The 10389-nt window shown below is 48.8% G+C and overlaps 1 protein-coding gene across 1 annotated transcript in view; it reads right to left on the reverse strand.

Moving 5' to 3' along the window:
- Window positions 1–10389, reverse strand: part of MTMR8 (myotubularin related protein 8) — a 14141-nt gene that overhangs the window by 3124 nt on the left and 628 nt on the right. Inside the window, exons 2-8 of the mRNA XM_010138797.1 lie at window positions 9999–10161; window positions 7742–7899; window positions 6196–6324; window positions 5208–5342; window positions 3574–3706; window positions 2112–2221; window positions 915–1040 (exon numbers count right to left, since the gene is read on the reverse strand). Of these exons, the coding sequence (XP_010137099.1) occupies window positions 915–1040; window positions 2112–2221; window positions 3574–3706; window positions 5208–5342; window positions 6196–6324; window positions 7742–7899; window positions 9999–10161 (954 nt within the window). The remainder of the gene's footprint in view (window positions 1–914; window positions 1041–2111; window positions 2222–3573; window positions 3707–5207; window positions 5343–6195; window positions 6325–7741; window positions 7900–9998; window positions 10162–10389) is intronic.

The raw sequence follows: 10389 nt of genomic DNA on the forward strand, positions 1-10389 counted from the left end.
AGGAACCACTGTCACCCCGTCTGTGTGTATAAACCACCTGCTCAGAGGACAGACAAGCGTTTGTCCTAGTTCCTGCTCCTGCTCCTCATCCAATCATCTTTCTTACTCCATACAGAACTGCCCAGAGCACAGAAAAAGCCCAGGCAGATGTTTCACACTCTGAGATAATTTTAACTATTAAACGATGGCAGCACAATCCAGAAGCAGCAATAGCAACATTAATCACAGTAAAACCAGCATGGAACGCCAGGGACAGACTGGAGGAGGCAAAATCTGCGCTGTTCTGACTCTGGGGTTTGTTTTAGGGACTCTCCTGCGGAAGGGCAGCAGTCTGGTTTTTGGGTGTTTCACAAGAAGTGGGTGGATAGGTAACATCACAGAAACGCTGGATTTACGCTGTGAGGGCTTCAAAGAGGAAAAAGCCGCCGACAGAAGCAAACGGCCCAATCCACGTGTAATAGCTTTAAACAAGGTCTGAAACGATGCTCAGATTTTACACGACACACAGCTTAGACGCTGCCCTGCGCACAGGAAGGTCACCCCGTTCCAAACCCCAGCAGACAGGCCATTCGCTGGGACAGGCTGCAACGACAAACTGCTTCACCGCTGTTTTGTGGGTTGCCGCCAGCCCGGCACCCTCTGCTCACTCATCTCTCGCCGAAGCTTCTCATTAGCGGCTCTCACGCGGACAGTCAAGGAGACAAAGATTTGGGGTTTGTAAATCACCCGCTGCCGGATGGTGCCCATGCTGTTCACAGCAATTAAAGCTTGTTCAGAGAATCAAAGCTGGTTTTATATAGGTCACCTCCTGTTTGTTCCAGGAAATGGCCCAAACCGTTTAATTAGGGCCTGTTTACATTTCAAAACCAGGAAGCACTTTTTATTTTTGGAATTCCAACAATTCGTGCTCTTACCATGAAGCCTTTCAAAGTCCTATAGAAAGGATCGAGAAGGAGGCTGGCCAGGGAGCAGACCTGCGCCGTGCGGTCCCACCCGTCCGAGCAGTGCACCAACACACTGGCTTTTTCATCTCTCACAGCCTGCAAAGGAGAGGCCAGACAAAACAGTCGAGCACCTTTCTGGGTTAGTTACTGCAATTAAATGCTACCTCTTCATCTGCATTTCCCCGGCTGGCCTAGAACCCAGGGGGAACCCTTGTCATTTCTCATCCGGACCACGGAAACGCGCCATTTCTGGGCTCAAAGCCGTGGAGCCAAACCCCAGCCAGAATAAAATGCTGTAGCACACCTTGTCAGCACCACAGACTGCCAGGAACAGAGACTCTCCGATCTCCAAACCCTCAGCCTTCTGAAAGACCAAGAATTCTCAGTCCCCTCCTCCCAGGAAAAATTTGGCGGATGAGTGGAGGGTAATAATTGGGCTCTTGGGGACTCGGAACTTCCAGAAAAATTAGAAGAGCTCGTCCCATATGGATCATCTTCCTCCCCTTGTGCCGGTGGCAGAGGAGACACCCAGAACAGCTTCTTGTGGCTACACGGGAACATTTTAAGAGAGAAAAGACAACATTTACAGAAGGCCACTCTCTTGCCCATTACTGCTACTGACGAGCCACGTGCCTCAGTGACTTTTCCCTCTGTGCCTGCCCTGCAAAGCCACGAGCTGTGCGGAAGTGAGGACTGGGTTGAGTGATCAAAACGAGCCGTCCCCGCGTCACACAGAGCCAGGAGAAAACAAACTGCTCTGAACGATGCCTCACTGAACGCAGAGCAGTTCCAGGGTAGGAGAGAAAGACAAGGCCAGTTTCTGCACTGTTAAAAATGTGTTATCTAGAGGTGTTTATACAGGGCATGTACCCACAGTCTGCGATTTTATTTCATTCCAGTTCTAACAAAGCCTAAATAGCCACTTGGTACAACACAGTGTCATTGTCAAGACAATGTCCCAACCCCTGAGGCATCTCCCTGAGCCACAGGACCATCTAGAGGAGAGCTGGCTGGGGAACCCACTTGATGTTCTCCAGGAGCAGGCCTAGTTTTGAGAGCCGAGGCCAAGCTGCCTGGCAGCGTTCTCCCACCGTCTCCGCAGCCAGCAGCCCCTAGCAGAGCACGCTACGTGTGTGAATTCCCCTGCAGGTCGCAGTACAGTTTTACCTTGGCAAGAAAGACACCTGCATCCATCACAGCCTTAATGTGCCGTAACCAACCTGAGTTCTCCAGCCCCGTGAGGAAATCACTCATTGAGGGGGACTTCATTTCACACACTAAGGACACAAACACAGTAATTAGCTGGCGCGCCGCTAACCCGATCTCTTTCTTTTTCCCACCTCCCCATTATCTCCTCACAGCAGCAGAGCCCGGGTATACCCTAAAAGCTGAAATTTCCACCATTTTTAAGTGTCAGCAGCAATATCCCATCTAAAGGACACAAACTACTGGTTGCATAAAAGCACAAAGCAGCAATTTTAGTTCTGAGAGAACTTGAGGATCTGCAAATCTCCTCCTCCTCCTTTTTTAAAAGCAGTAACTCATTAATTTTTCAGTTAATTTTTTTTCCCAACCAAGAAAGCGTTTAGTGATGTGTTACTTCGCTATAAATCACCACCGTGCACCATCACTGACCTGCAGCCGCCATCGCACAGGTTTGGAGGAAGGAAAGATCTGATTTAGAGAGAGAAATGACGTGTCTAACCTTGAAGGCAACTCAGACGCTATATTGAACCCCAGCACAGAAAATACTTAGAGCAACAGAGCTCGATAGTCCGCAAGCACCAGCGAGAGATTTTTATCACTGTCAAAGAATATGGGAGCAAACGAGTGTTTATTCTGCCTCTTCCAGCACAAAATATATCTGCCAGGAAGAGGCACTTGAGGACTTAGCGATGAGGCCAATCCTTGCTTGTGCGAATGCCCTCGTTTTTCTCCAAGGTCACTGCGGATCCCGCAGTGCTGCCTGGCCAGGCAATTGGTAGCATCAATTATTCAACTATTTTGAAGCAAAACGACCGTTATGCCGGTTACTAAAATATTAAACTGGTATTTTGACTGACAGCACCTGTACTGCATTCTAGAAAACTAAGAACAGGGACCACGTGGAATGGTTTGCAGCACGTCCTGTGCCCCGTCCGGCAGCAGGATGGAAACGGAGCTGGAAACCAGCTGGTGGAGGGTGCTGGTTTGATCCTAGTTACACCCTCACCTTTAGCAGAACTTCTCCAAAACCACGAGTGAAAATAAGGGCCTGATTCACCTCTTGATCTCCAGGGGCTCAGGTGAAGAATTTCTTCTGCCCTGCTTCGCATTTTTCCCCTAAGATCACTGTCTCACAGAGGAGCTTAATAACCTGAGCTAGTCCACATGTAAATATATTTCAATGTATTCAAACATCAGTTTAACACATTTTGATGGATTAAAACCAAATTCAGTTGAAGAAATCAGAAATAAACAAAAAATACGAACTACGTACGTATGAGATTGAAGCCTGTGGAAGATGGTGACAATTCTATTTCAAACCAGAACTACTGTTTAACACTGACATACTCCCAACTGAACGCAGCAAAGCCCAGGCGGGTGTTTCCTCAACAGCCCATGTTGCACTTGCACGGACTGTACCTACCTTCCAGGAGCTTCTGCAGGCTGTTCCGCATCACGTGGATGTTCTCTATGCCGATGAATTTGAAGCGAATGTTATCATAGTTATCTTCATTCTCATAGCCCTTCCCAGCAGCTCGGTTGGCCATGGCATTTAACTGGCAAATTCAAGGGTGCGGGAAGGGGATAGAAAAGAAAGAGAGAAAATTACAACAAACAATATGCAGAAATAAATCAGTTGTTTTGCAAGTCCTCCTTTACAATTGCCCAGAAAATATATACAAATATATGTATGTATGAAGAGAGCTGTTCCTCAGATGTACTTCCCCACTTCCCAGACAATACTTCCAGTTGTTCCACCACAATCCTGCCAGTGTCTCCAGTCCATTAAACACATGCAGAGGCTCATTAAGACCCTGGATAGAATTTCTTAGTGTAGGAGGTATCAAACCCGAGCCCAGTTCCAGAAAACTGCTCTCCTCAAAGCAGGTAAAGAGATTTTGAGTCTGCCTTTGAAAAAGATTCAGCCAGGAGCATACCAGGGTAACGCCAGCAAAGCCACTGTTACGGGCAGCGTACATACATGGCGGAACAGAAATATAAGAGAATTCCAAAGCCTTTCACAGGCACGCACGCACAGGTGAAATAAAGCCACCCGAGGGAACACAGAAATATTAAAGTTGAGCAGACAGAACTCAGCAACCAGCTGGAACCGCAGAAAAGCAGCCAGTTGCTCGTACTACCTCTCACAGCACAAACAGCCAAACTGTGTCTTGGGACAACAGGTGAGACATTCCCTGTTTTCCCAAAAAAGTCTCTTCCCCTCTGGCTCTTGCCATAGTTTAACCCAATCTATAATTTCTACAGAATAACTGTGGCATCTGAGGAGTGAAGCAGGTTCTCAGAAAGCTCCATTTTAAAGAAATCAGAGCACTCCGAAATCTTCGCATCTAAATAATCGTGGGCTATGAAAATCCTCCTGTTCCTGTTTGCCCACGACGACACTCCCAATCAATACGCTCACAAGACTGTCATTTGAATTGGTTTCTTAATTAGGTTCCTCAAGACAACAGGCATTAGAGACTTCGTTTTGCAAACGTGTCTCCTATATCCTCTCACATAAACACCTCAGCAACAGAGTTCGAGCCCCAGGCAGCGGCTACAGCCCAGAGAAGCTGAACTGTACTCAGCTCCACGGGGCACGTGGTGAGAACATGAGTGTTCTTCTCACAAAGTCAAAAACACTGAGGAACTGTTTTTCTCAGTTGTTATGAGGCTCCACATGGCTCCATTTCTTCCTGCTAAAAGCACTTCAGCCTGGTGGAACCGAGTCCTAAGGCTTCTCTCCAACACAATGCTCTGGGCAGGAAAATGCTTTGCTGTCTCAGCCAGCTTCAAGACTGCCAGTTGCTTCAGGTCACCCTGAACACTCCAGGAACATGAGGACTCTCAGCAGCACTCAACACCAACGTTTTTATCCCGCACAACCATTTGACACCGAACCAGGAGCCTGACAGTGAATTCCTGACCCAGGACTGCCCCAATTCAACCCCACGCAGCGCAAGAGAACACCAGCAGGGCTGTGACAGCACCAACTGGGGACGGCAGTACTAATACAGGCGCAAGGGTGAGGAGTAACCGCAAAGCCCGTGAAGGTACCTTTGGCCTTGTGTCTACAACATACATGAAGGGGCTCCCAGGGTTGGCTTCTCTGATGGCCTGCAGCATCTGTTCATCCTCCAGACAGCGCGCGCTGAAGCCAGAGAGGGGCTGGCTGCAGCGGCATATGGCAGCCTGCAACACACGACAGCTCACATCGTTCTCCTTCCCCATCATCTCGACTGCGTTATGGTTGGGTTTAAGTGCCCTAGTCTCTGTCTCACGGAGAAACTGCTACTTAAGTGGACATACAGAATCACTGTGGGAGTATTCTCAGAGCTGGAAGTTTGCTAATCTTCAGAAAAAACATCTTTAAGAAAAAACACTCTTTTCCAGAGCTTTGTTTATCAGTTGCTACTGTTCCATGCTCAGAACCACCCTCAGCAGCGTTAGGGAAATGTCAAAAGCTGCCAGCACAGCTCCGTATAGTTGCCCAGGTCAAGATACGCTTCCTCAGGAAAACAACAATCTGACTGTGACAGCACTTTCCTGACATCTGCATCTAACCCACTGCTGAGGCAGCAAAGTTAAAAATTTACATCCAATGGAAAAAAAAACCCCACCCCAACCCTGAAGCCTATATTTATTCTGCGCTAGTGGAGATTAATTTCAGGGTGGTTCCTCCCCTTCCAGACCATCAGTCTAGCCAAGTAACAAGTTAACTTGTTAAAACATTAGTCAATATTGCTAAACAGTAGACTAAAAAAACCAAACCACGTAACAAAGCACTGCTGAAAGCTGGGAAAAAGAATTTCCAGACAGGACGGTTTTTGTACAGCTCTGGGCAAGTCCCAAGAGTTTGTCTTTAACCAGATTATTCTGCAAGTTGGAACAAACCAGTATTAAAGCTGTTCAGAGGAGCACAGTTCTCAAAGGTGAAGTTCATATGCTCGAATAATGATCTGGTTCCTCCGCTAAAAGGGGACTGGACAAGGAGGGGAACCTTTACTTTACTTCCCCCAAAGACAGCAGACAATGAGCCACTAACGTTGTTCTCTTTATATAAGTAAGAAAGCACCGGAATCCGCCCTCTGCTTCTGAACCTGGAACTTCCGATCACCACGGCCTTATGAGCAGCCCTAGGCACCACGATTTCGGGAGGATACGTGCTGCAGACCTAGGGGAGAAAAAAACCCCAGATATTACTGCTTAGCAATTCAGAAGTCATGAAAAATTCATCTGCAGCTTATGATCCAGCATCTATAAACACCCAGGACAGACTGTTTGCTGTAGTGCGTCCAACACAGCCCACAGCTCAGGTTTCGAGCCGCCAAGATGCATTTAGATCAACAACACAGGGATAAATAAAACAACCAGTTTTGCAACTGAACCCAAAAACTGGACCCCACAATGCACAGTAAACCGAAGTTCTTTAAATCCGTACATTTTATGGAAGCTTTGATTTGACAGAGAAGAGAAATTAAGAACAACTATGTTCTATAAAGCTATAAATTTATCCCTATAAATCTTGTATGGAAATGAGCTTCCAGCCATCAGGCAGCATCCTCAGAGACCAGCCTTGTCCTTTCTCCTCAAACAAGTGCAGTCTCTCAGCACATACATCCCAGATAACTGTTCTCCAAGCCTGGCTTTATTTTAGGCTCGAAAATTTGAAAACCTCGGTAGAAGCCCTGAGGAAATGATAAAGCACTGGCAGTGGAGAGCTACACACTGGCAAGTCAAGCTTCCAAGTGATTAATGATTTTCGATGCCCTCGTCAGCTCAGGGGAAAAGCACCTCTCGCATCATATCTCAATTCAGGCATCCACAGATAGAGCCATTGAAAATTACCAGTCACTCCTGACAGCACGGGCTTGGATTTCTCCAACCCAAAGCGCACCAGTACAGAAAACTTGTGTGGGAAGGGAGTGGAGAGCAGGGGGAGGGGTTTCAAGGCTTAATATATCAGTGTCTTCCTCAGAGTTGTTTGCTTGGGCTCGTGTGTACTGTCTTCTGTACACAGAAGAAATACAAAGGGAAATAATAGGAAGCTGGAGTTTGGGGACGCCTGCTGAAAAATGCTTTTCACTTCACGTTCCTCAGACCCAACCTGGCCTTACAGGGGAGAGAAAAGAGAACGGCAGCAGCAGCCGCCTGTTAGGACTGCAGTGACTGAGAGTCCTTATTTAGCAGAAGATCCAACCAAGGAAGAAAGTCCCTTTCCAGGCTGCCTCGCTCCCCACCACGCCAAACTGCTGCCAGCGACTCCTCCACTACACATCTGTCACCAGCCTGGTGGGCAGGGTTTGGAAACACCAAGAGCAGCTCAGGGTCCTTCAGGGTTTTCACAACAGATGGTTGGACGTTTCTCCAGAAAAACGAGTATCTGGTACTTTGCCAGAGGGATGAGAGCACACCAAGGTGACTCTGCAGCTCGGTTCTGTCCGTCCGTAGCATCATTATCCGCAACTTCAAGATGCTGCTGCTTTGATTAAAACCAGCCGAGCTCATTCCTCCCCAGAGGCGCCGCCTCTGCTGTACATCATTGATAAGAAGAGAGATTGCATTACATGGCCACTTTGGGCAAGAATTACCTCGTAGTCCTTATTAGCATCCGTTATTTCCCAGTAGTCATTGGGAATTCCCATGCGCTGGTAATCTACTTTTAAATCTATCAGCTTCCAGCCCATCTCCCGGCTCTCTTTAGATGTTTTGGGATTGTAAGAGAAAGCATAAAGTTCTTCGGGTTTCGCTGGGAAGAAGAAAAAAAAAAATTAACTAGAGAGAGAGAGACAAACACATACGGAGAGGTCGACACTTCTTCCTGAAGACCACTGCTGGGATCAGGGCCCAGCGCACACCAGCAAGCTCCACCTCACATTGACAGGTTTTTGTCTGGGGTGGCGCCAACAGGTCGTACCGAACCCCTCAGCAGCTCCCAATGCTCTGTTCCTGCGTGCAGAGAGAAACGCTAAAACACGTTGTTAGAATCAATTACAGTTTAAAGAAGGAATTTCTCCCTGAACTCATTATTTCCTGTGGAATTCACTGCAATAGGCGTGTACTGGAAGAATTAACCCATAAATGAAAACACAGACTGAAAGATGTATTTTCTGTGTTCCTAAACCAGCTCCTCCACACCTCTAAGTTCAACAGCAAGTTCTGAGCTGCACGGAGAACTTGATCAATGGCTTGAACATCACTGTCAGCCCAACAAAAGCCTCAGGCTCTGTCTGACAGACGTAATTTCTTCCTCTCGCCATCTCTACCACCCCAATTTCCTTCCCTCGCTTCATAAAATGCAAATCCAACCAATAACTCACTCGGCTGGTTCCTGAGGCAGCAAGTGTTCCAGCGACAGGGAAACCTGGCGGAGTGCGATAAAGCAGCGGGGGTACCGGACAGGTAACCCACAGCTGTCAGTCACACGCGGGCCAATCATAAATAACTCTACGCTCTGCCAGAAAACAACACACGAGGGAAGGACTCACAGAGAAACCTTCAAACGGCGAAAGAACTGCTAAAATCCAGAAATAGAACAAAAGAGCGAGCTGCAGCTTGTTACACAAATAACCCCAAGATGAAGGATGCTGCTGTAACGCCCTGCAGCAACAGCTTCGAGACGCTGCAGAACTCTCTAACTTCCAAACTGAACAGTGACAGCTTTTAAACACCGCCCCAGAAACCTGTCAGATACAGCAGAGAACTTCAGAGCGAAGAGAACGCCGAAGCTCAGCACACAAGGGAGGTGCTGGGAATAGACACAAGCTTTAATACCAACCAAAAAGATTCCAAATTCAGCAAAACCCATTTTTCCTAGAGTATTTCTGCTCAAGGCCTACGTGCTGGGCAGCACGACGCAGAGGGGCACTACTGACTCCCTTCCCTGAGCCTAGGGCCATCATTACAAACACCGTCAGAACCGGCACCCTGGTACCACCACCCAACTCCAAGTCCCGCTTCCCCGAAGGAGCACCCCAAAAGCAGAGGCTGCCACAGACTAAGCCGGGTAGAAACTTGGTGGAATATTGTCCTGCAAGAATAAGGAGCCTGAAGGTTCATCTACGATGGACTAAAAAGCTGAAGCCAGGAGAGCCCACAGGCTTTGGAGGATGGTTTGCTTATCTAAGAGTGACACCAAGTCAGGGGGAAGCACAGGGATCACAGCTGCAAGAAGACAGCCAGCCTCAACGGGCTATTGGGAAACTAATGGAAGATCACGGATTCACAGAATTGTTTAGCTTGGAAAACATCTTTAAGATCAAGTCCAACTGTTCCCCCAGCAGCGCCAGGTCCCCACTGCCCCCTGTCCCCCAGCAGCACCTCCACACGGCTGGGAAACCCCTCCAGGGATGGGGACTGCACCACTGCCCTGGGCAGCCTGGGCCAGTGCTTGACAATCCTTTTGGTGAGGAAATTTTTCCTCCTAGCCAGCCTAAACCTCTCCTGGCACAACGTGAGCCCATTTCCTCTTGTACTGTCACTTGTAACTTGGGAGAAGAGACCCAGCCAGGCCCAGGTCTCCCCGCTGGAGCACGTGTCTGGGAGGACCACGGGCACCCCCGGTCTGTCTGTGCACACAGGTGCCACCAACGTCGTGCAAGTCAGACACTCTGGAGGCAAGCTGGGATGAGGTTTTCATGCTGCTCATACTAACAACAGACTGCCAAAGTTTACAGTGTTATTTGCGGGATTCCGGAATTCTGGGAACATCTGGATGAACCGGAAAGGCCGGAACTACACAGGGCCAACAGCTCAGTCACAGAAATGATGGACAACGGCTGGGCAGGGGACGTGACAGCACCAGGGCTACACGAAAACAGCCTGAGGTGCGGCAGACGGCCTCCGTACCTGGCTGGGACAGCTTGAGCAGTGAGGTGAACACCTCGTGACAGTCGCGCTCCTGCCCGATGACGAAGTGAGCCACGTGGAAGTTCTTGCAGTGGATAAGGAGCGGGTACCCAGCCGTGCTCAGGGGCAGCTTCTCCACCGTCGCGATGTGGTGATGCAGAATCTGAGAAACAGGAAATGATGTTTTCCTGAGTCCACCGATAAGGCTGCGAGCGGCACAAGCAGCTCCCGAGGTGCTGCAGTGCCGTCAGCTCTCCTTGCTCGCTGCACCCAGCCGGCAGCGGCAACCGAGTTGGTTTGTGCTGTTTATCAAACACACCGAATAAACACCCAGACTGTGCACCCAGTGGCTCGGCCACGACAAGCTGCGTGTCCGGGCACGTTCGAGACT

The sequence above is a fragment of the Buceros rhinoceros genome, unplaced genomic scaffold, assembly GCF_000710305.1.
Source record: "Buceros rhinoceros silvestris isolate BGI_N320 unplaced genomic scaffold, ASM71030v1 scaffold33220, whole genome shotgun sequence".
Lineage (NCBI taxonomy): Eukaryota > Metazoa > Chordata > Aves > Bucerotiformes > Bucerotidae > Buceros > Buceros rhinoceros.